The 26547-nt window shown below is 39.9% G+C and overlaps 1 protein-coding gene across 6 annotated transcripts in view; it reads left to right on the forward strand.

The window, feature by feature from the left end:
- Positions 1-26547, forward strand: part of MYRFL (myelin regulatory factor like) — a 126179-nt gene that overhangs the window by 97879 nt on the left and 1753 nt on the right. For 3 of the 6 annotated variants that reach the window (XM_032295543.1, XM_032295508.1, XM_032295535.1), the window contains 9 exons: positions 796-959; positions 1591-1654; positions 6854-6939; positions 10459-10533; positions 10629-10681; positions 10798-10977; positions 20785-20880; positions 21496-21583; positions 24377-24451. In XM_032295543.1, coding sequence (XP_032151434.1) covers positions 796-959; positions 1591-1654; positions 6854-6939; positions 10459-10533; positions 10629-10681; positions 10798-10977; positions 20785-20880; positions 21496-21583; positions 24377-24451 — 881 coding nt within the window. Of the gene's footprint in view, positions 1-795; positions 960-1590; positions 1655-6853; positions 6940-10458; positions 10534-10628; positions 10682-10797; positions 10978-13923; positions 14071-20784; positions 20881-21495; positions 21584-24376; positions 24452-26547 lie in introns of those variants that run through there. The other 3 variants (XR_004274151.1, XM_032295518.1, XM_032295528.1) reach the window with 3 other exon arrangements.

Genomic DNA, 26547 nt, shown 5'->3' on the forward strand with positions numbered 1-26547 from the left:
TTCAAAGTTAGGTTATAATATAAGCAGTACACAACAGTACATTGGATGTTGAAACAGATATTGACGCATCAAGAATTATTTTCTCATTCATAGATAAAGAAAAGGAAGCCCAAAAAGGTTATTGCATTATGTCTGGAGTCTCACATCTAGTCGGTGGCAGAACTCAGAGAAAAGCCCAGGTCTTTGTTCCTTCTTCCTTCACATGAGCAATTTGATGCACATTTTACTAGGGAGAACTGGAGTCATTTTCAAGGTACTTTGGTGATGAACACACAAATTAACATTCAGAAGCCTGTTCTGACTCCTCCCTTCCCCTCCCCTCCCTTCCCCTCCTCTCCTCTTTTCTTCTCTTTTCATTTATTTTTTGAGATGGAGTGAAACTCTTATTGGCCAGGCTGGAGTGCAATGGCACGATCTTGGCTCACTGCAACCTCCGCCTCCTGGGTTCAAGCGATTCTTCTGCCTCAGAGTTATAAATATGGAATAATGGCCATTGAAAATAAATCTCCAGATTCCAGACTTACCAATGTCCTTTAGCTCCATTTTTGAGTTACAAGGTCATATTTTCACTTTATTGCAAATTGAACAGAAGCAGTTTTACTACACAGCCAACAGGTTAGGAAGACCGCATTAAGTTTCAAACCTCTCCAGATTTATCTTGAATAAACTTGAAGATGTGTGTGTTTATAACCATTTTCAATGATATATTCCAACTGTCTTTGAATGGGCTGTGGACAGCTCCGTAGTGATCTCACATTGTTAATCTATGTACTCTCTTTGATTTTTCCGTTTTAGGACCAGATCTTTATGGAAAATGTAGGTGCAGTGAAGCAGCTGTGTAAACTAACAAATAACCTTGAGGAAAGAATAGAAGAGTTAGAAATATGGAACAAAAAGCTGGCCCGGCTCAAGCGGCTCAGTAGCTGGAAGTCTTCAGCCAGTGAAGCAAGCTCAATCAGGTACATGCAGCCAGGATGGCCACAGAAATTTGGGAGAGAGTGAGCTCTTTCCAGAATAAGATCAATCTAAATGATCTTTTTGATCAAACAGCAACTGTTATTTTCTGATAATAAAGTATGTATTTTTTTAGAATATTTTGAAGCACAATTGTCTTAAGTGATAACTTTCTTATATTTTTTTCTGTTGCTGTTTTAAAAGTAGAAAAAAAAACCATGAGACATCTGTTTAATAGCAAAAAAAAAAAATTGTTATAGGAAGTGCTAAATTTTAGCACAAGGCTGGCTTCTCCTTTAATGAGGAGAAGTGGTCATTTCTAAATTTAGAAAACCATGTTTGGTCCTCAGGGGGAAAATTTTTTTTTTTTTTTTTTTATTGCTTTAGAAGGTAAATGCATATTTTCTGGGGTTTGGTTTTGAGAAAAAGGGAAATGCGGTATTTAATTTATTCAGTTATACTTACTAACGTTCCTTTTCACAAAAGGAACTCTCAATTGCCATGACTTTTCCTTTTCAAATCATCACTATATCGCAAAAGAAATTCATACTGCTGTGTTAATGACGGCCTGGGCCTTTGTCCTATGTCTCCTGGAGAGGTATTTGAATAGTAACCAATTTTCTCTCTCTTTTAAAGCAAATGTAGCAGAGCTGTTAGTGCATCTTCTCCAAGAAGAGCCATTCACAAGAAAACCAACAAGGTAAACAGACAAATTTACAATAAAAGGAGACAGTATTTTCTATTTAGAAAGTCTTTACAGAAATTGGTCAAGAATTTTTTTCTCATTTGTTTGTCGAGAAAATCCATAATTTGTATACTTATGTACTGCATGTGTTTAAATATTAGCCCTCTAGTAGATATTAACTGGCTTTTTGAAGCCACATTTAGAGAAACGAGTACAGAATATATCAATCTTAGAATTATTATCTGCAAGGTTTGTTTATGTTGTCCCCTTCAGGCAAAGCTCCGCAGCTTCCACGTGCAGATGGCCTTGTGCTGCCGGACTTGTGTACATGCCTTGACCCCCACCCTCTTATCTTTGGCTTCAGGAGATCCCAAAGGGACTTCAGTTAATCCTCAAATCCCTCCTTTCCCTTTGCTATTTAGTACTAACTATGCAAATAGAAGAATAGGTATTCACTTGCTGGCAAAGGTTAAAATGTGACAGTTTTCTTAACGAATAAAGAGAGCATTTATTAAGTAGGATAATATTCATAAAGTGAAGATTAATCATGTATTAAATTGAAGGGTACCCTCTCCATCACAAAGAAGTATCAGTAAGGGAGAAGCTGCAAACACCCTTCCTAGAAGCACTTTGTAAGTAGCTACAAAACTCAGCTTGCTCCCTCTGATCCAGCAGTGGCCTAAAGGTGGCCCTTCCCTGGGGAAGATATTCGTGACCTTAACTGACACCCTGTTAAAGATTGACCTGATATTTGTGCCACTGCCTCAGTTTGCTCTCTATTCCTCATGCTATACTGTGTTGAATTATTCTAAAAGAATTCAGAAAGAGTTCAAAATTCTTCTACTAAAAACGAGTAAAGTATTATGCAGCTGACAAGCTTCACAAATACCCAGGTAAAAACATACATAGAAGTGCTCTGGGGCAAGTTTCTCAACCACACTGGGAAATAGAGACAATTATAGTATTTACAAAGATGGTTGATAGGATTTAAATTAGGATTGAAGGAGTTGAAGCTCTTTGCACAGCACCCAGCACACAGTAGGCGACAACACAAAACACTAAAAATATCATGTAGGAAATGTGCCCTTTGGACTAAACCGTTTTCAGTGGGATCGAGGGAATGGCATCCATACCCATGGCAGCCCTGATAGGTGCAGTTTGCTCACCTGCAATCTCTATAGCTCCCATCTTGCACCCATCTTGCAAAATAAAGAGATTCTCTTTATAGCATATAGTAGGCATTCAAGAAATATTTGTCAAATGAATACATGAGTGGGAAGCCCAGTATGAAAATATTCCCGGAAGCATGAAATTCAAAAATATTTAAGTGGTTCAGTGTCTTGGGTATGTGGGTGGGATGTAAGCTGGAGTGTGTTCCCAGGGTCAGGGACTCAAATAGGCCTTAGAGAGCACCTATTCAACTCAGAGACCTCTTGCTGTTACTGTAGAGGGCATGTGGGAGGCAGGAAAGATGAGTCAGGTCTCTTCTAAGGAATGGCATTGTAGCCAGGGAAAATATAAAGAACAGTTGTACCTGGATGTCATCAATGCTGCAAAGGCTCAGAGTGTCAGGAGGTTTATGAGAGTTAAGCCTTAAAGGAGGAGTAAGCTTTGGCTAGACAGCAATGAAACTGGAGGAGAAGTTACAGATGGAATGCCATAAATGAAAGTCTGGTGGCTGGAACTGGCTCCCTTGAAGGATTAGGTGGGAGTTGTTTAGGGAAGATAGTAGAAAATAAAGAAGGCATGAAGACCTTTTGAATAATAACAATATCTAAGTTGTATAGTTTCCTTTTTTTTAACAGACAGTAAAAAGGAGGCAGCATAGCATTGTGGTTAGGAGCATAGATTCTGGAGCCAATTTTTTGGGGGGGCTCCAAATTGCTGGCTGTGTGATTTATCAGGTGTGTGATCTTGAGTGAGAAACTTAGCCTTCCTGTGTCTTGTTTTTCCTGTTCTTAAAATGGGGTTGATAAAGGTACTGGCCTCATAGGGTTGTAGAGGATTATTGTGAGGATTAAATAAATTGATATATGTAAAGCCCTTAGAAGGGTGCGTGGCACATGGTAAGTGCTGCTTAATAGTGTTATTAATGTGTTCAAACTCAGTATGTCAATGATTCTTATTTCAGACTTGTCCAGAGAGCACAATAAAATACAAATAACTGAAGTACTTTCTCCCTCTGTGCTGACCTGCTAAGAGATCTCAGCTCTTTCTGTGAGGTTCACTTGTCCTTTCATGCCACCACCCATCTCCTAGGTATCCTCTGTTCCTTGGGGCCTCTGTGGCTCATTGAAATGCTTGTGTGTAAGTGGGGAGTGGTGGTATTCTGGGGTAGGGTGGGGGTCTTGTTAATGAGTAAATTGCTGCTGTGGGCAGTTGGTGGACCTTACCAGACTACGTAAGAAGCCTGGCTGGGCCCTGCCTTTACTTCAACACAGCTCCCAATGCTGGCCAAGACAGTGTTCATTCTGGAGGAAGATTGAGGACTCTTGATGTAGCTCTCATTCAATCAATAGGGCTCCTCTTCTTTCTCTCTCTTTCTCTACCTCCAAGAGTTGCGGATCATTCTTGCTATAAGTAGGACTCACAGTGAGATAGGAAGGTCCCCAGGATTCAAGTAAGAATTCACTGACTATTTGGAGGAGGAGAGGGAAAGGGAAAGAATGAACATGGCTGGGCATGGTGGCTCACGCCTGTTATCCTAATGCTTTGGGAGGCCAGAGCAGGTGGGTCACTTGAGCCCAGGAGTTCAAGACTAGCCTGGGCAACACAGTGAGACTCCCATCTCTACAAAAAATTTTAAAATTAGCTGGGTTTGGTGCCCGTAGTTGCAGTTACCTGGGAGACTGAGGTGGAAGGATCACTTGAGCCCAGGTCATAAAGACTGCAGTGAGGCAAAATCATGCCATTGTACTCCAGCCTTGGTGACAGAGCAAGACTCTATCTAAGAAAAAAGAAAAATGTGTATCCTTGAGGGCACAACTGGCTCTCATGGTGTTCCTGAACTATGGCTACATAACAGAGCGTTCTCTAGGTTGAAGGCCAAGCTCCTATGGTCTTGTCCTTGAAGAGTCCCTAAGCCAGCCCTTCCACATCAGGAGGATCTAACAGCTCAAACATATATGGGCCTAATTTCATTATTTTGCATGTAGCTTTTTCAGTTTTATCAGCATCATTTGTTGAAGAGAGTTAGCTTCTTTTTTTTTTTTTCCCCTATTGGTTAGTCATGGCACCCTGCACAAAGATCATTGAGCATATATGCCTGAGTTTATATCTGGAATTCCTATCTATTCTTTTGGTTTCTGTCTCTCTTTATGCCAATATCATACCATTTCAATTACAGTAGTTTTGTATTTTGACATCATGAAGTGTGATGCCTCCAGCTTTGTTCTTTCTGAAGATTGTTTCGGTTGTTTGGGGTATTTTATGGTTCCATACAAACTTTGGGACACATTTTTCAATTTCTGTAAAGAATTCCATTGGGATTTTGATATGGATTTCCTTAAATATATAAATCATTTTCTGTAGGCTGGACATTTTAACAACATTAAGACTTCCAATTCATGGGGAAAAAAAAAGAAAAATGAACATGGATAAATACTTTTCATTATCCTACTTCTTACAGTTTCCTAACCCCCAGTCTCCCTGAAATAAAACCTCTTGAATCAGAATTTTACATTTAGGGCAGTTAGGGTTTTATCAAGCACCATAGTAGTTCTATGCACACCTTAATTTGCGAGTCATTACACTGTTCATTGGCTGTACCTAGTAACTCTGAAAAGTAGGTAGCCATTATTTTATTGATAAAGAAAATGAGGACAAATGACATTTACATAACTTGAAGACTCAGCTCCAAAACAATGAGGATCAATGACATTTAGATAACTTGAAGATGCAACTCCAAGTTTGACTCCAGGTCTTAGGCCATTTATATTAGGTCAAAGGATTTTGAGCAAAAGCATGGAGACTTAAAATAATTCAGCAGCTGTGGGGGTAGACTGAAGGAGACAACGCTTATCCTGAGACTATGCTATTTAACTCCAGTCAATTCAACAAATTTCACTGAGTTTCTTCTCTGTACAGTACACTATTAAGACATCCTCAGAACAGTTTCTGTGAGACCTCAGAACAGTATAAACCATTGACTTCTTGGTCATCAGAAGGATAACTCAGTTATAATAGCCCTCAGGGTTTGTGTACGTGGTAAAAAAATGGTATAGTGAATCCAGTCCCCCACCTATTTTACATTGAAGAACATTTTCTTTAGTCAGATATCAGCCCAATAAATTAAACCAAGAACCAATTTAAAACTATTACCACCTTTTAATACTCTAATGACCAAAAGCATAACTCTGTCCTATATCCACAGAAGGGAGCAGACGTAATACAGCTTATTGCATTTATAGGAAACTCATATTTAAGTAGCACCTCATTTAAGATGGTAGAAAACCTCTCCTATCTCTTCGGCCAGATTCCCCAGCAATTCCACAGCTGTCAATCTGTAGCTCTTAGCCTGTTCTCCATATGCAAGCTTTTATGCCAGTATGTATCAGTCCTAAAGCTTTGTCTCATTTACATCCTGGAGACTATAATTTACTCATTTTCATGTCTCCTATGGTGTTGTACATAATACTGTTCAATAAATATTTATTGAATGAATATAAGAATAAATGAGACACAGGCCCAGAGATATCTGTATATATAGGTGAAAAATTGAATACTGGTGTTGTAATTTAAGGAGTATTTAGTGGGATTTCATTCTATAAAAACCATTTTCATCATTTGTCATGATACCTGAAATCGTTCCATTGGGATTCATCTCTTTATGTCTTGAAGATCTTTTGATTTTCAAGAGTATCTTACTCAAAGAGTTGGACATCTGTGGTCTGACAATACCTTGTCTCAGGCCCCCCTTTCTCATAAAACTGCAAAGAGAAGTGCCCAATGAGTGGCATAGACCATTGTCTGCAGGATGTCAGGGAAAAGAGGGATTGCTGTAGCATAAAATTTCAAGGAAACGGAGGGACTTGAGATAGACTTTGAAAGAATGTTGTTTTCAGAGAGGCAGTGGGGAGGAAAGAGATGTAAATTGAGGCAAGCACTCAAACCATCCCTAGAGAGCAGCAAATACCCCTGCTGGGAGCAATTCTCCAGGCTCCCTTCTCACAGAGTTGCTAATTTATCACTGCTCATTACTGAACCTTTTTATAGGTTTATCTTTCAGGAAAAAGACAGGCATGTCCGAACTGGGTTTTCCAGACCTTGGTTATAACTCTGATTGCTGTGATGGCATTTTGGTAAGAAAAAGTTCACTGTTATTCTATGTCAAGCTCTTTTTTCCTTCCCATGTTTCTTTTATCACATGTGAACTGGGGACTGACCTGTTTACTTTGAAGACAAGAAACCCTTTAGACACTGAACTTTGATAGTGTAAAAATGAGGGAACCCTTGTTGAAAACTCATATTTTGAAGAAAAAAGCACTGGCTTTCTGCATTTAAATGTGACTTTTTTTTTCAATTAGCTGCTATGTTCAGCAGCAAACTATGCTTTGTGCGCGTGTGTGTTTGTGTGTGCATGTGTGTGTGTGTGTGTGTGTGTGTATGTGTGTGGTATCTTTCTTAGCTTTGAAAACAAAGAGTTTTCTCAAACTCTGTTTTCTGTTGACTTAGGGGAAAGAAGTAAATAGGCAATCAGGTATAATCCACTCTCCCCTGGTCACTCATATTTACGATAACTCTTCTGGTTTCTTCAGTGAAGGCCTTTTACCAAAGGGACACCAAGATGTACCATGTGATGGAGTTAAACCAAGCCAATACAGTGAAGACAACAGTATTTGCTATGTAAATTGGGGAACTTTTGACGCCATCCCTCCTTTGCAGCCCGCAAAGACAGGAAGCAGCCTTTGCTAGAATGCAAGGCCCTTTCTTCAGGCCTCTGGCCTTTTGCTGCTGTGATTCCCCTCCCCCACCACACTGGGCTTTTGAGACCTGGTCATCTTGCTGTGTTTTCTTGCCTGTCTTCTCTGGGCCTTTGAATGCATGTGTTTTGTTCTTAGTCTGACTATTCATATGGTGAAAGGGTATTTATCTGTCACTCAAAAAATGCTTTGTTAGCATGGGAAAGAACTGGCTTTTGGGGCTTGTCTTAGGGAAGACAGTTATTTTCATGGGCAAAGCAATCTGTGGTTTCAAGGTACTTCCAGTTCCTTGATCTAAAGCAGTGTCCTAGCTAGAGAAGATAATGTAGCTTTATCTGTGCCTTTCTCATTCCTTAGTGTTTTCACTTTTGACTTGCTACTGCCCACTGTCAGGAGATACCCAAGGATTTGACATCCCTACCCAGAATTCCCATTAGAAGCCTTTGCACTTCTCTCTTTCTCCTATGTGTGCCTGTCTTTTCTTGCTGGGATTCCCAACTCAGGAGAGTGTGAACCTCTATCTTAGTGGACATACTTAGCATTCTCTAGAGACACAGATTCCCAGCCCAGTGGAAAGGTTATAAGAAGTCTAATTTTAAGGTAAAGAGACTGCTTTTTAAACATGCTTATTAGATATTATGATTTCCAATATTGTTTACCACTAAGACCATCAATGGAAGGTATTAGGTGTATTATCTTGCTTCTGGCCTGTGGTATACCTGAGCAGGGTCAAAACCAGGGTTTGCCCTGAAAGAATGAAGCAGATTTCCATTTCAATCTGTGATCCTAGAAGTTTTCTGGGGTATGCATTGAGGCAGATGCTGGACACAAATCATAAAGAGTATTTTAAAGTTAGAATGGGGAGATAGAGAGTGGGAGAGGTAGGAGAACTAAGAAGGGGAGACCGTGACACAGGATTTTTTCAGCCTTTTTGCTGGACTCGCAGCAGGGTTGATCTATCTACTTGGCCCACCGTGCTCAGCTGAGTGGGAGCACATGAGCGAGTGAATGTGGGGTTTGGGCAGCCACTCCAGGCACTGATACAGGACCAAGTTCCATGCAGGGCCTGTGGCCAGACCAGGCATGTCACTCCCAGGGGAACACGGCAATGCCCCGGCAAGGGTGCCTGGGACCCTGAAGCCCCAGGAAGGTGTTAGTGTGCTAATTAGCTGTTTTAGCTCTGCCATCTGCAGCCCAATGCACAACAGTATGTTAGCAGCTCAGTTGACCCCTGCTCTTGTCGCGTGGGGCAGCTGCCCTCCACTGGTGAGGGCAGAGGGCCAATGATACAGCCTTTCTGGGCACCCGCACTCAGTGGGTCCCAATCTCTTGTCCAGCATTCAAGAAGAATGAGGTCACACTGATGACTGAAGGGTGGGAAGAGCAGAGAATTTTACTGAGCAAATAAAACAGCTGTCAATGGAGAAGGGAGCTGAAGAGGGGATGGAAAGGTCAGGTTGTCTTCCTCAAAGTCAGGTTATCTCTTCCCTAAAGTCAGGTCATCTCTTCCCCAAAGTCAGGTTGGCTCTGTCTCTACTGACTGAGTCTGGGGTTTTTATAGGCACAGGATGGGAATGGGGCATGCCCTAGGTATTATTGAAGAAAGCAACATTCGATTGGTTAAAAGGCATTATTCAGATAGAACCAATCAGAAGAGAGTAGGAAAACAGGACTAGACGTTCTCACTCTGGGCTGTGGGTTTCAGGCTGTTTTGGCTTGAAGGTGGGTTTTCACTGGGGACCCACACCTGTCTGCCTAGGACTTATCTGTCTCCTGTCTCTGTTGACTGGACCACAGCAAACAATCACCATGATGATGCTATAAATTCTATCTGACAGCATCTTTGGGGTTCAGCACCACTTTTCCCAGGCAGTGTTGTGCCTGCTGGGCAGTAACTAGCTGATGTGGAGAACACTTTGGGAATTTGTTTTTTATGAGCAGAATTCAAACATATGGCCTAGTGTGTGTGTGTGTGTGTGTGTGTGTGTGTGTGTGTGTGTGTGTGTGTATCCTAATGGTAAATCCAGCACCTTTGATGGGGAGCAAAATAATGGGAGTCAAGTTTGGAGAACCAGGTGTGACGTGAAACTGGCAAGAAGTCAAGTCAGGTAACTCTTTCAAGCCTAGCACAAAACGGAGCTGTAAAACTATCAGCAGACTTTCTGTGTGACTTGTGAGAGAGTTCTAAAGATGCCCCCACAAAGAGGAGAACACTAAGTATGAGGATTTGGGGGAATAGCTTCCCAAGGCTCAGAACCCTTAAGGAAAGCTTCCATTAGGATATATAAGTTTCGATGATAGGGGAGAAGACATCTTCCTTATTTTGAAGTCTCACAGTGTGGAAACAAATCCTTTCTTGCAGTTCTTTCTTTTCCTCTGACCTATTCAGTGTATTGTGCTCTGAAGAGACAGGCAGCCAGAAGGAAGATGTCAGAGCAGCAGCTAGAGGGTTTGGAATCCACAGCTGACTAGACCTGTGCTGCCTTCCATCTCTCAGGGTGACAGTGCCAGTGCCCTCCGCTGGTGGGACACAAACTGCTCTGACTCTTCTCTGCAAGGAGCAGTTGCCTCCAGCAACGTACACGCTTCCTCTTGTAATCTTCCACGAGTGACAGGCGCCTCTGAGACAGCTTGCCAGGGCCGGGGGACTGCTCTGTGGGAAAATCCAGCAGCATGGAGAAACCCAGGAGCCTCTGAGCTCCAGGAAGCCGGGGGTTTTTCTCTCCAGGGCAGAGAGCGTAACCGTGCTGGTTTCCATGGTGTTTCTGTCAGCCGTAGCCACCCCCTCCCCCCTGCTCCCATCTGTGTGGCCTGTGAGAGTACATCTCTGGCCAGCTGGATGTGTGAGATATATCTGGAAACAAATCTGCCACATAATGCTTTTTTTTTTTTTGACAGTGCTTTGACGATTGTCGTCCTTTATATACTTAGCTTAAAAGATCAAAACCGACGTGCCCCAAATCTCCCTCCAAGGTGAGAGTTCAATTTCATTTTCTGGCCTAAAATTCCTTTGGAGAGAAGGATGTTTGCAGGCATCTTTCATTAATCATTTCATTCTTTTTCTCCAGCAATATCATGAGCTCTCAGGAGCCAGCTCTGCTGCCCACAGCCTCCTCCTCAGGTAAAGTCTTCACATTCCTCACCCTCAGACCCGGTTTCATGTGAACTGTCAACAGAAGAAACCAGCCTTTCAGGTTAACCTTCTTGCTTCCCTCCCCTCTGCCCAATGCCTTGCAGCACCTAATACATCCCTGGCAACCACACCGGCCTCCTTACGAGTACCTGAAATTACTTTCTGTGAAATCCTGCCATGTCAGGAGACTTATTGCTGCCCCATCTGGGGAATGAAAAGAGTGTTTTCAAGTCCTGTGCAAAGACAATCTGAAGACAAGGAATTCCATCAGGGGCAATGGTCAGGTAAATGATGTTCAAAGAGAAGCAACTAGAGCTTTGAACTTGAGGTGGTTTTTCCTGTCACCATTTGCTTAGATGGTCATTAATGGTTCCAGATAATGCTTCTATTTGGGGTGGCAAAATCTTTTAAAACACAAACACACAAGCTGGCAATCATCTGTAATATTGAGTTCCTTGCCCAGGAATGAAATTTTGGTTGATTCAAGTACTTATAATTTTCACCAAATGAAAGGTTCACTTTTGTCCATTGCCAGCAAGGATAGTAATAGTAGCACAAGTGAAGTAATTACATGCATGTGGGTTGATTTTCTTGGCTCATTTAGAATTTTAAAAATGATGTGGTACCTGGGCTCTCTGCCCAAACCAACTAGGGCAAAATGTAAGAGACTTTGGAAACTCTAATTTAGAGTTCAGGGTGAGATTTAAGTCAGTTAAAAACACAAGGTTGGCATTCCACTTTCAGAATAACTTTTTCTTCTTCCTCCTGGGGACACACACACACATACACAAATACAATGTTTTCCAAGTAACAGAATATTCATGTTAAAAAATTATAGAAACTTAATCAAGGACTTCAAGTGTAATCATATCCATAAGATTATATACAATTCTTCCAAATATATACTAATTTATTGTTTTTAGAAATGTTATTCTGTATATACATATTAATAACTATCTAAAGTAATATTAATGATGATGCTAACAAGGATACATATTACTGTGGCTTACTGATTAGGATACTGTCATAACAACAATTCTCAAATAACAGTGGCTTCTTAATTCTGACTCACTGCATATATTAAATGTGAATCAAAAATGGGTTATTGGTCATCATGTCATTTAGGATCTGGCTGATGAAGACTCCATCACAATACTTATTTCCACAGTCTCTGTAGTATTGGTAAAAGAACAATGCAAATTATGTACTGACTGTTAATAGCTTCCACCTAGGTTAACACATATCACCTCTGCTTATACTTTATTGGCCAAAGCTGGTCACATCACATTGGTCATGTCTAATTTTAAAACAGATGGGGAAGAACAGACCTAATGAGTCTGGAGAAATGAACCAAAATACCTATAAGTGGTGCTAATGACCTATATAGAATATGGTCAGTAGTTGAAATGTTGGGGTACAATGTAATTTCCTTTCCCTTTTGACATTATTCCATATCCTAGTCTTGGTTAAATAACTTCTACAAATTGTCATCATCATCATGATTATATGATGTAATGAAGTATGGCTCTATGCAAGGTACTGTCATAAGTAATTTATGTGAGAAATCATTTAATCTTCATAAGCCTTCAAGATAGGTACCATTATTTTCCCAATGTTTTTACCAGTCAGGAAGCTGAGACTCAGAGAGTTCTTTCCCTACAACAATAGGAGGCAATGAGCTTTTCTCATGAAAACTATTTTTGATTGAACTTAGGTGCAGATGTATCACTGTAGAGTAAAGTAAAGGTTCATTTTAAAGAAAGGAATTCATTTCAGTCTCAATATTTTAAAATATGAAACAATCTAGAACTATCACAAAAATCCCCTAAGCTTTTATCCCTTGTGAAAGCACATGGAACATTGTGGCTGGCAAACACTTTTCTTACCTTGGGAGTCCATGCTGGGGACACTTGAGGTTCCTTTCTGAAAGCAGTCCTCAGAAGAGACCATCTCACCTGTGACAGATGTACTAATAAAAGATCCTGAATAGGAAGAGGTCGCAGACTGGTCCACTCTGCATTTTCAAGGGTTTCTTGACCCCCGAACAAGCTTATTCCTGAAGTAACCAGCTGTTCACATTGAGGGAATATAGTCATTGCCACATAATGACATTTCAGTCAGCAGTGGACCACATACACACTAGTGGTCCCGTAAGATAATAACTGAGCTGAAAAATTCTTACTGCCTTGATGATCCTGACCTTGTGTAGGCCAGGCTAATGTGTGTATTTGTACTTTAGTTTTTAATGAAAAGGCTTAAAAGGAAAAAAAATTTTAATCGAAAAAGCTTATAAAATAAAGATATAAAGAAAGAAAATATCTTTGTACAGCTGTACAATGCGTTTGTGTTTTAAGCTAAGTGTTATTACAAGAGTCAAAAAGTTTTTTTCAAATTTAAAAGTAAAAAAGTTCCAGTAAGCTAAAGTTAATTATAAATTTAGTATAGCCTAAATGTATGGTGTTTATAAAGTCTACAGTAGCGTGTGGTAGTGTCCCAGGCCTTCACATTCACTCACCACTCACTCACTGATTGACTCAGAGCAACTTCCACCCTATAAGCTCCATTCATGGTAAATTCCTGATACAGGTGGACTAGTTTTTATCTTTTATACTCTATTTTTTACTGTATTCTTTCTACATTTAGATATATTTAGATAGACGAATACTTACCATTGTGTTACAATTGCCTACTGTATTTACAGTAACATGCTGTACAGGTTTGCAGCCAAGAAGCAAAATAGCCTAGGTGTGTAGTAGGCTGTACAATCTAGATTTGTGAAGTACACTTTGTGATGTTTGTACAACAATGAAATTGCCTAATGACATATTTCACAGAATCGTGTAGTTAAGCAATGCATGTCTATATTGGGAAGAATAGCCCTTATTAAACCAGATCAAGTCTTGTGCTCTCTTTGTGAAAATACAGAATTTTCATGTTAAAAACATTATAGAAACTTAAGGGCTATAAGTGTAATCATGTCCATAAGATTATATACAATTCTTCTAAATGTATACTAATTTATTACTGGTTTTAGAAATTTTCTCCTAAAAACAATAGTCTAGGAACAAGATGAGTATCTGCTTATCTTGTTTCTATAGCTATGTAAACTCCTAAAGAAAGAAGTGATTCCTAAGGAAAGAAAATTTGCTCCATGGTGCCAGGCTGTGTCCACCTAGGCAGAACTAATAGGTTCTTTGACTACAAATGCAACGTAAGTTCTGCCTTACTAGGCTCTGCGATACACTGGGAAAGTCATTCCCTCTTCCTTTTGTCAACTGGAGAAAAATGGAAAGGATTCAAATGTTTGATTCACTTTTGTCTTCAGAAACCCCGAAAACTTTTGGAGATTTAGTCACAGAATCTCAGAGAACAGCTACGTGAGTGGCGTCCGACTTTTCGGCCTTGAGATTCTACTATAAGCATACTTGTACAATGATGTGATTGAGAAAACACATAAAGGGCAAATGTAACTATAAATTTGGTTAAGCCTTTAACTGAGTTGTTTTTATTACTCCAACAGTGGCGTTTGAAAAATAGTACAAATCTGTAGGAGAGATGCTGCTTTTCAAGTCTACAGACAACGCCACAGACCCCTTTAGGCAATCACCTAAGGTTCCAAGGACCCAATATCAGGAGAACTGCTGATTTATACCAAATTTCCCATTTTTCAGTGGTTGAAATGGAGGCGCTAGATCTTCCTTAAGATTCCTCAGCTTTCTAGAAAAGTTGGATTTGAAATCTGGGTCCCCTGTATCCCTGTCCTGGGTTCCTTCCCATTTGCCATCCTGCGTCCATTGATTTGGACATGGGATGTGCATGCACCTGAGATCGACTCTAGAAGGTGCAGAGAGTATCCACTTGATGGCCTCTTCTGCCTCCTCCTGGCAAGTGCCTCTGGCCATTGCAACGTCCTTGATGTGGGATATTTCGGAGTCTGAGCAAAGCCTTTTCTCTTCTGCTGCTGGTTATTCTTCCCCTCTGTTCAGGGCACTGTATAACACCAGAGCTTCTAAATACAAAAGAGGAGAAGTCTAGGAAACTATTCTTTTCAGCCAGATGTTTCTAAGGCATTAAAGACCAATTAAAAATTAAGGAATAAAAATAAAAAAGGAATTCAAGGGTAACAAAAAAAAAAAAACTTAGAAAAGCTCTAAGTGGGATGCAGAGTAATATCTAGCAGTTCACTAAATGCCTAAACACATTTAGGAGCCTCCTCTATTAGGAGTAAGACTACAATGAAATAAGTGAAGGGAAATCAGCATTTTTATGACATGCTGAGCTCAAGTCATTAGCCTTCTTTTGGGCCAAAGTTGATCGTATTTGTATAAAGTATCTTTCAGAAAGGCTACCTCTCCCTCTCCCCCTCACTTAATAAAAAGCTTGGATAAGACTAACCAGGAGGTAGAAAGTAAGTATTTTGAAATATTGAACTTCTACTCTAAGGAACCATCTGAATGTGATGAATTAGGTTTTAAATCATGGAACCAATAAAGATTTAAGTAGACAGGAGTGTTAGATATTAAAAAGTAAAGACCCTGTGGAGAAAAGCATCAGTGGAATTCTACAGCATATGTTAGAGTTGGTGAAGATTTAAAAAATATCTGGGATTCATGCTCATTTTGTTTTGGAGACCATGACTCTGAGAAAAGGGAATGGCCAGAAGAAAATGGTCCCCTGTGTTAAAGGACTCGGCCATCTGGTGGGGCTCATTGACTTCTTCATAGCACACGAGTCTGGTTCAGTGAAGGGAAGAGAAAGGTGTCCAAGATGCTGTACTGGGCTCAGCCGCCAACACAGTCTTGCAAATAGTGCAATATACACCTTCTGCCATGACAAGAGTATGCTTTTGTTGGGCAGCATCCTAAATCTTTACTCTCCAGAAGTTTCTAATTTAGTTTATTGGGAGAGCTCATCTACCAATTGTGAAATATATCTCCAACTTTATAATGAAAACTGCAGGAAATATACTATATGAAGCTTATAGTGAATATCACTGGAAGGCATTTGTAAAATGAGATCAACTCTAGAAGGTACTGAAAGTATGCTTGTGTGACTTCCTGTATGATTCCTGGAAGATTTGTGGTTTTCTTATAACCAGCCTTTCAGAGTCAGTTAGTCTTCTTTCAGAGAAGTGATAAATTGGAGGTGTTTTATGGGAGATTTACATTTTATTTATTGTATTTGAAAAATCATTTTTATAATTCTGATCTGCAGGATTATCTTTCTTCATTCCCATCTATTTATTGCTGTTTTTTAAAAAAACTTTATCCACTCAATCATATTCATAGGGTTCTATGTCTCCAGGACCTGAAACCACAGTTCTGTGGAATAAGGCAAATCTGTAGTTCTATTGCCAGAATTTATAATGAACTCTTTTTCTGCAAATTCAGCAGACAAGTAGAACACAAGATAGGAAAAGAAAACAGACAGGATAGAGAAATCCTAGTTTCCACTTCTCTTTATGCCTCATTTGCCTTGTAAATTTACAACCTTCTGTGGAAGCAGTCTTAAGCAAAACTAATAGCAGAAGATGTGTTTGAAAATTATTACTGGAATAGCTAGAATCCCAGAAATCTGGAGGCCTTTTTGGCAGCATATATGTTTACATGTAAAGGAAAATAAATGTTCAATTTTCTAGAAACTTCTCATATATCAGGACCCATTTCTTCTTAATAGAAAGCATCATGTTGGGCTCAGAAACTTGCCCTGCCTTCCAGTTGTGTCTTGCTTCCTTTGCTAATAGCGTAAAGGAGCCTAGTTTCCCACATTCATTCCCAGCATCCCCCTGCACTCTTCCCCTGCGAACTTTCCCTGTGAATGTGTAAGAGGAAAGTTTCGTAAACGTTAAATTGGCCCTTCCCTCTTCTTTTCCTTCCTCTTCCCTGGCTCTCTTCCTTCCATCCTTTCACCCATATTCATTGAGAACCACCATGACACCAGAATTACCCTATCTGAGATACAATAGTAAATAGGATGTAGTCTTCAAGGAGCCCACAGTTAGGTGAATGGGTAAGTAAACTAATCCTTCCGCCTAGTGAGAGGAGTTATAACCAGGTCAGGGATGTTTAGGAGTGATTGTCCCCAAGTATTGTGTACTATTGCTTTTGCTTTCTATCCTCAAATTGGATACTGAAACTTGAACATAGATCTAAATCTGCAAATTAAAAAAGAGAGTGTTCTAAAACCACCTAGAGAGTCTTTTCAAAATACACATCTTCAATTTCCTTTTTCCCTGTGTGCTTATCCTGAGATGTGGCCTTGGCCTGGAGCCCTGGGAAGCAAATTGTTATTTGCTGTATCTGGGGCATGAGATTTGGGAAAAGCTTCCCTAAGGGGTTTTGAAATGTGGTCCCTCCACCCCTCTTAAGCATTTCCTTTAATACCAACTGAATGGGAGTATGGCAGAGCTGTTGAGTGTAAGAAACAGAAAGCTTCCTTTAACCTACACAGAAAATAGAGCATTTTATTGGCTTACGTTTCATAGTTAGGTCCAGCATAATTTTCTTTACAAATGCGCCAAACAGCTCCATTTTTCCTATAGCAGGATTCTGCAAAACTAAAATTGAATATTAAAATATTCTGCAAAACAAAGCGAATATTAGACGTCAATTTCATACATCAATGAAAAGACTGTCTTAACTTTTTATTAGATCACCTCTATGTTGGTCCCATTAAAGCTCTAATGGGTGCAATCATTTTCTTTATTTAAACTTATGTATACATTTACCTTGCAGGAAAGTTTAGGCCAAAAGGCTCCAAAAGATGATGCCACTTGTTGGTGGGACCATTTCCCAGGTCTTAGATAGGTATTTCAAGCACAAGTCCAAAACATGTATTCCAAAGCTGGAAATAAAATAATTGAATTCTACCTGCAATTTTGGATTTATGGGAGAATCCCTTTTATTTCTTTCACTGTCTGTGTATTCATTTGAAAGCTTCCCCATTTTTTCTGACCAGAACTTGTCTGGTTTTAAAAGAAGGAACCAGTTCCAAACTATAGAATCTTCATAGAATTTTAATTTCTTTCATGTATACTTTAAATATTGGAAATAAGGGTGCTGAGACTGGCTGAGTTGGTCAAAGTCCCAGTCAAGTACTGCAGCAAGATACAGGACCCACCATAAAAAGATTTTACCCCTTAGAACCCCCTCTCTTTCTTCTTCCTTTTTTTAAACATAAGAAAAATTAGGACACAGGACAAAAAAGTAATAAAAATATTGGTTTAGTGGACAAAAAAAAGACTGTCAAAACTTCATAAAGTTATTTTATTTTATTTTATTTTATTTTATTATATTTTATTTTATTTTATTTTATTTTATTTTATTTTATTTTGAGACGGAGTTTCTCTCTTGTTACCCAGGCTGGAGTGCAATGGCACAATCTCGGCTCACCGCAACCTCCGCCTCCTGGGTTCAGGCAATTCTCCTGCCTCAACCTCCTGAGTAGCTGGGATTACAGGCACGCGCCACCATGCACAGCTAATGTTTTTTGTATTTTTAGTAGAGACAGGGTTTCACCATGTTGACCAGGATTGTCTTGATCTCTTGACCTCGTGATCCACCCACCTCGGCCTCCCAAAGTGCTGGGATTACAGGCTTGAGCCACCGTGCCCGGCCATAAAGTTATTTTATTAGGTGTGTTTAGCAACCCACTCACTAAATGATTGCTTTCACTATCTATGTTAAAAACATACATTAAAAAATAGCCTTAATGACATTCATCTGAATGGGTACCTTTTCATAATTGCATTTAAAATGCCTTTTGGGTGATGACAGGAGACTAGCCATTCCCTGGGCTCCCTCCCTGCAAGCCTGCTCTGGCCTCACACCAGCAATCTGATTCCTCCCTTCACTGGCTGCAGCTCAAGCCTTACCTTAGAACAAGCTTGTCCAACCCATGACCCATCGGCCACATATGGCCCAGGATGACTTTGAATGAGGCCCAACACAAATTTGTAAACTTTCTTAAAACATTATGAGAGATTTTCTTTAAAATTTGTCTTTAGCTCTTCAGCTATCATTAGTGTTAGTGTATTTTATGTGTGGCCCAAGACAATTCTTCTTCTTCCAGTGTGGCCCAAGGAAGGCAGAAGATTGGACACCCCTACCTTAGACTTTAGGCTCAGTTTTTTTCCTACGTGGATCATATTTCACAGACTCCCAAAATAGAAAAATTGTGGACTCTGGAATCAGATGGTGTGAATTGGAATCTCTTTATTCCTACCCACCAGATGAGTCCTTAGTACCTCACTTAGCTTATCTGTCAAGGGGGGATAACCTCCCTCTCCGACTTTTGTAAGGCACTCAGAACAATGTTCCCTCAAGTAGGCATCAACAAATAGCAGGTGTAATTATCATTGTTATTTTTCAATGCAAAAATATATGTCCCACAGAATTTCCTCTAACATTTCATATTCTAGTCATTAAAGCAATTAGGAAGACATGCTCAATTTGTTTTATAAGTTTTGCTTATCTTTAGAGACACAAACTCTATTTGTATGAAGAAAGTTAATGTTTCATTATTTTACTGTAGGGATAGTTGTGCTCCTGTTTTTCTTCATTTTTACCCAGTCTCTTTACTGCCCTTGAACCTACTTTGTGTTTTAAAAGGATGTGTCAAGTAGCAGAGAGATCACAGAAGTAGGCAGGATTGAAAAACCTGTGGGGACCAGTATACATTTGACGCTAGGCCCTGGTGCTACCTGGACTCACCTCCAAAGGGATTATTCAGTGAAATCTCCATGCTTTCTCCTGGGATCTCCAGGAATAGTTCTTTCTCCTTGCTAGTTTCTAAATGTTATATTTTCATAGGCTTTGCTTTCACTCAGGAAAATAAATATGACTAATGAGTATGTCCCTACTCTTTGCAACTTCATATGAGCCAGGTTTCAGTTAGGCAGAGCAGTTGCCTTTAGGGCCTGTTATACTCACTCAAGAAGCAACATCAGGATTAAAAACGGATCAACAGGAGGGCAGATGCTAGCTCAATAAAAGGGAAAACTGGTATTTAGCACTGCCCAGCAGAAGAATGTGCAGTGAGTCCCCTGTCACTGGAGGTGTTTGAACAGAAATTCCTTGGTTACTTATTTCTTTATTTACATTAGCAGGTGTAATCCTGAGACAGCAACACTAAGATGGAGAAAAAAGAATCCAGATAATCTAAATATAGTACTTTCAATTAACAATGTTCATTCACAAACTAGATAAGAAATAAAACTATCATTAGCTTATCATTAATCAAAGAAAAATAGTTTCTATAGACTGAGCAAGACGTTATGCCAGGGGTTACAGAGGATTCAAAGAATGTTAATAGACATTCTCTATTCTGGAATTGTCAGGAAAGGGCAAACATACATGAAAAGTTAAGTAATAATACAGAGGTAATATGCCCTTCAGCATGGTGACAGTTATATCACTGATTGATGACTATCTAGATGGTTCAGTGACAAATGCTATGACATTGTAGAGGAGGGATCTGTGAGCTGCAGACCTAGTTGGGGATGGTTTCTTAGTCCGCTTCGCCGTCATAACAGAATACCACTTACTGGGTGGCTTAAACAACAGATGTTTATTTTCTCACATTTCTGGTGGCTGGAAGTCCACGATCAAGGTATCAGCAGGTCTGATTTCTTCTGAGGCATCTCTCTTTGGGCCTGCAGATGACTATCAACTTGCTGTGTCTTCACATGGTCTTTCTTCTGTGTACATGTAGCTCTAGGATCTCCCTGTGTGTCCTAATCTTCTGCTCTTACATGAACACAAGTCAGATTGTATTGGGGCCCACCCTAATAGCCTATTTTAACTTAATCACTCCTTTAAAGGCCCAATTTACAAACAGTCACGTTCTGAGGTACTGGGAAATGGGAAATAAGGCTTCACCATATGCATTTGAATTAGGTAGCTGGGAAGGGGGACCCAGTATAGTCTATAACAGATGACTTCTTGCAGAAGGGTGAGAATAAACTGGATCTATGAGAAATAGGATAGAGATTAGATGGGTTAAAGGATGGGAGACAGAAAGGGTGGAGAAACACTGAACTCACAGAGATGAACTAGATCACACATGGGGTTTCATCTCTTCTCCTGAGCAAGGCTTCAAGATTGACAGACTTGTTTCCTCTTCAGAAGACAGAAGCAAATCATTCCCGGCGAGAAATGTGCTTAGTGGCCCTGACTGGGGGAGTGACTGTAAGTTGACATTTAAGTGACACTATTCTTTGGTTTTGTGGGGCCAGGCAGACTAACAAGTTGTAAAAGCATTGCTGGAGTGAGGAGAAGGGACAGAGGCTACAGCCTGCCTACCACGCATATTCGTGGGACTGCGTGTTATAATCTATGCCACCCTAACCACTAATGAGGCATTAGAAATGGCTGCTCACTACCAGACAACTTATGGTTGGTCTCCATGGATTTTCGTAATTTATTTGAACTTCCTGCCCTCCTCTTCTATTCTGATTATATTTTTAGTCTGTTTTCTGAAACAGATTGCATTTCATGTTGTACCCTCCATTTTCAATAAATTTTGATTTAGTAGGACTTCCATGGTCCAGAAATTCTTTTGGATGTTATAGGGGATGTTTATTGGAGCCTGAGTTTTTATTAGTTTTGCTAAAGTTTATTATAACCACCCCCCAAAAGCCTTCTTCCCTTTCTTTTCCTCCTTTTTTCCATTTAAATGCGAATGGAATCTCTTTAGGAAACTCTTACTTTCCATTCTGTAATTTGGGGAGTATGGCTGGAATACAATATTCTTTTCCCTTACAGAAAAGTTTATTTTCTTTTCTCGATTTCTTCTCAATTTAGGGATTGATACAACTATCAGTTCAATTCAGATTATGGAAATCCAGCAAATAATAGATCATCAGTATTGCAGCCGAAGCCTCCAGTGCGGGTGGGTAAGCCTTCCTAGCATGCCCTGGTTGTTGCTGGAATTTACACATGGCTCTGGGTTTCTAAGACTGCAGTGAAAGCTAAAGCTACGTGATAAAATCAATGTGCGCTTACATTGCTCCATAAGTGAAAACATCTTTATTATATGGTGGGAGAAAGAATCATAAAACGGTTGGTATTAGCAAATGTCAATAAGCCATAACCCTGGTTATTCCAGTCTCCTGGTTTGATGCATAAGTCCAAAGCAGAAAGCCTAGGGAGTAGCTCTGTGGCTGACTCTCTGAGGGCACATATCAAGGGCACAGAGTTGCCAGTTAATTTTATAGCCAAGAAAGACATTGTTGCTGATGGCTCCAAGTTATGAGTGAGCTGACATTTGTATATTTTAATAACAAGGGATATCATTATTTTAATTACTGAAAAAATATAACTTAGCTTTTCAGTTAAGAGGAAAAAAATCAGATATGGCAAAAGTTAGCAGCAGCATCCATCTCCAGTGTATGCCTTATTACCTGTATCAAGGTAACGATGCATCTAGAAGCAGAGAGTACAAGTTACTTCAAAGAGTACAATGAACCAGTTGTAGGCATTAAGAATGGGGAGGGTTGGGTGTGGTGTCTCACACCTGTAATTGCAGCACTTTGGGAGGTCGAGGCAGGGGGACTGCTTGAGCTCAGGAGTTCAAGGTCAAGACCAGCTTGGGAAACATGATGAGATACTGTGTTTATAAAAACATAAAAATTAGCTGGGTATAATGGCACGCACCTGTGGTCCCAGCTAATTGGGAGGCTAAGGTAGGAGGATCTCCTGAACCCGGGAGGTCAAGGCTGTAATGAGCTCTGTGTTTGAACCACTGTACTCAAGCCTGGGTAACAGAGTATGACTCTGTCTCTCATACACACACACACACACACACACACACACACACAGACACACACACACACAGAAACGGGGAGTTATTTTCTTAATTTGATAGTTATTTCCTGGGCTGGGCTCAGTGGCTCATGCCTATAATCCCAGCACTTTAGGAGGCCAAGAAGGGTGGATCATGAGGTCAGGAGTTTGAGACCAGCCTGACCAACGTGGTGTAACCCTGTCTCTACTAAAAATACAAAAATTATCCGGGCATGGTGGCACATGCCTATAGTCCCAGCTACTAGGGAGGCTAAGGCAAGAGAGTCGCTTGAACCCAGGAGGTGGAGTTTATAGTGAGCCAAGATCGCACCACTGCACTCCAGCCTGGGTGATAGAGTGAGACTCTGTCTCAAAAACAAACAAACAAAAAACTAATTTTTGGGCACCTGCTAGATTAAAGGCAAGGCCTGTAATTTGAACTAGTGTCACAAATCCTGTGGGTTTTCAGCCTCATTTCTTTTCCAACCTGATATAACTTGGGCTTTAAGTTGATGGCCGTGAGTTTATTAAAGTGACATGTATGATTTGTTTATGACCTCTGTGTTCATTATCTCTTTGAATTCTCACAAAATCCCTATGAGGTTGGTATAATTTATCCCTGTTTGGTAGTTAAATTTCAGTGAACTTGAAAAAGTTTGCCTAAGATCACCTATAAGTGTCAGATACAGATATTAATTAATGTGGTAGGATGACATAGAGGAGTCAGATGATTCAAGTTCAAGTCCTAGAACTTTGACAAGATGTTTATTCTCCCCAAATACCCATTTCTCAGCTCTAAGGTGGGGATACTGTCAAAACTGAGTTGGGTTGCTGTGAAGCATGCAGATAACGGGAGACCCATCTTAGGAAATGAAATCCATTTATCTAAGCTTCTCCCAGTCAAACAAGAGGCTCCTAATCCCAACGCACATCTTTCTGTTTTAAAAAATACATTCACTCCCTGAAATAACACTGTTCTCAATTTGATATGCAAGATGCACTCTTATTTTTTCAGCTTTATTGAAGTATAATTGACCAGCAAAACTGTTTATATTCAAGGTGTATAATGTTTTGTTTTGTTTTGTTTTAATATACCTATTCAATGCAAAACGCAAGATCTTTCCATTTCCTTTACTTTTGCTTTTACATTTTTAGCAACTTAGTTTAGCATTGCTTAAAAATAATCTGAAATGACTGACTCTTTTTTCCATCAATCTGATTTTAAGTTGCTTTTCCGTGTAATTCAAGGGATGGTCAGGTCATAAGGAGAAATCGTTTTAGACACCATATGTCTTTTTGCTGGAGTTCTTTTATTACAATACAAATCAAAGTGATTTCCATTTTATCCAGGGATCTCTCCTAAAGGTGTGAGGGGATCTACATATAAGCACTTGTCTTGCAATTTTCTCCCTTACTAAATGGTAATTAGCATTATAACAATTTAGCAGATTCAGGTTCTAAAAGTACCTGGTATTTTCTCCAACTGTTGCTCAAAACAGAGTGATTTAGGGTAGAAAAAACATATTTATGATTTCCAGGGGAATTGTTAGTTTGAGCCTTTGCTTCATTTGTCTTCAGAAATCTGTGTCTCTTTAAAGGGGACTAAAGTCATTTCCTGTGTGCACTTGGTCTGGGAGTTGACTTTCCATCATTTCTTTTTCTGTGTGTTCTAAAAAACTATAACTTTTTGTGGTACATTTTATATTAAGACCTGAAAGAGATCACTCTGAAATTTGACAGGTATATAAGAAAAAAAAATGATACCAGGTTGAACTCAATTTTCTATATTATTTACTATACAATATTTCACAGTTTTTATAGTATATAATGAGTATCAAAAAGTGCTTTGAAGACTTTGCTGCATATTTTGATTTGTGGTTTTATTTTTTTCCGTAATTAGATCTGGAAATTACAATTATAATATTCCTGTTAATAAGCACACACCCACCAATGTCAAGTTCTCTCTGGAAATAAAGTAAGTGTATGGCTGCAAAAAAACAATTTTATTTTTATCATTAATTGAATAGCAAGTCTGGATTTACTTCACAATTTTGTCAGTAAATGAAGAGGCAAAAAGCTATCAGTTTGTGTTAACTAATGATGATTTGAAAGGTGGGCCAGTTGAGGGAGAGGTTTTCGAAATGAGTGCTGTGATCATCCAGGCTTTCTTCAGGAAATGGAAGGGCTCTAAACTCTACACCCATGCCTGCAAAGTGGGGGTGATTTTGGTTTGATGCTCACAAGCTAGAGACTTCCCCTGACTCTCTCACTTGGAGAGAGAGAATTAGAATAGGAAGAAGAGCTGGGCGCGGTGGCTCACGCCTGTAATCCCAGCACTTTGGGAGGCCGAGGCGGGTGGATCACGAGGTCAAGAGATTGAGACCATCCTGGTCAACATGGTGAAACCCCGTCTCTACTAAAACTACAAAAAATTAGCTGGGCATGGTGGCGCGTGCCTGTAATCCCAGCTACTCGGGAGGCTGAGGCAGGAGAATTGCCTGAACCTAGGAGGTGGAGGTTGCGGTGAGCCAAGATCGTGCCATTGCACTCCAGCCTGGGTAACAAGAGTGAAACTCTGTCTCAAAAAAAAAAAAAAAAAAAAAAAGAATAGGAAGAAGAAGAATAACATGGCCCCCAGATGGAAAGATGCACATTTTGGTGAGCTCCTGGTAGCAATGTTAATGCAGATACCACCCCTATTTTCCAAAAGACAGGAAAAAAAAAAAAAAAAAAGGAACCAAAGTTTGGAATTGGACAGAACAGGGTCCAAAGATTCTGTCACTTACTTATTATGTGATCTTCCAGAAGCCACTTATCTTCTTTGAACTACTGTTTCTTTATCTGTAATATAAGTATTATATTATACCATAACACATAGAGCTGCTGTGAGAATTATTAATAATGGTGAAATTAATAACTACTATCTGCTGAGCACAGACTGGATGCCAGACTTTAATAGTGGGTCATAAAATCCTCACTGTTTTTTTTCTAGTTTATATTTTTCAGATGGGGGCACTCGGGTTTAGTTTCAGGAAGGGAAAGGGAAGGGAGAGGTGGGGAGAGAAGGCAAAAGGGAAGGCAAGGCAAGTCACATTCTGAAAATCACAGGTAGTAAGTTATGGAGCTGGGCTTCAACTTCAGTCCATCCTCTGAGCCATCACTGTCCTGTCCTGCCTCCCCAGTGAGATAAGACATGCAAGGACACTGCCCTTTCCTGACACATAGTAAGCACACAATAAATGGTAGCCTTTATTAGCACTACCTTTCCTCCCGAATCACAAAACTCTAACTTAATCTATTCTTATCAAATACTTTAAATGATTATGTCACTTAAAGACTTGACAGTAAAAAATTATATAATGAGCCACTTTCCATGAAGATAAATGGTTTTTTGTGTCTCCTGATCTTAGTCTCTCCTTTCTATTCCCCTCCACATTTCCTTTTTCTCCCCTTCCTTTTCTCTCACTCTTACCCTTCCCCTGTCCTCCCCTCTCTCCCTCTGCTTGCGCAGATCTGTTTCCCTCCTCCCTCCTTCACCACATGCCCTCTGCCTCTTCCTCTGCCTTACTCAGGCTTCATACTCCTTTTCTCATCAACTTCACCTCTGTGAGAACCAATGCCACTCAAGCCAACTGCCTGCCTTGGAAAGGTTTCTTTCAAGCAACTAATATTTTGTGACTCAGAACCTACCATATTTCAAGGCAGAGCAAAAGCTAAATGTACTATTCTTATAAACTGAAAGTACTATTATCTAGCACTCCTTGAGTAACCTGAAATAACATTTTCTTATACATTTCTAGCTTTTAGTGGAAAGAAGTAAGGTTATATGCTATATCCCCTGAAGTGGCAGATCACTTTGAGCTGTTAACTCAGGTCTTTTAGTTTAAAAACCATTTTTTGTAAAATGGTTGATTTAAAAATAACACATTGGATGGGCGTGGTGGCTCATGCCTATAATCCCAGCACTTTGGGAGGCTGAGGCAGGTGGATCACAAAGTCAAGAAATCGAGACCATACTGGTCAACATGGTGAAAACCTGTCTCTACTAAAAATACAAAAATTAGCTGGGTA

This window comes from Sapajus apella, unplaced genomic scaffold (genome assembly GCF_009761245.1).
Source record: "Sapajus apella isolate SASKATOON/1434 unplaced genomic scaffold, GSC_monkey_1.0 scaffold2, whole genome shotgun sequence".
NCBI lineage: Eukaryota > Metazoa > Chordata > Mammalia > Primates > Cebidae > Sapajus > Sapajus apella.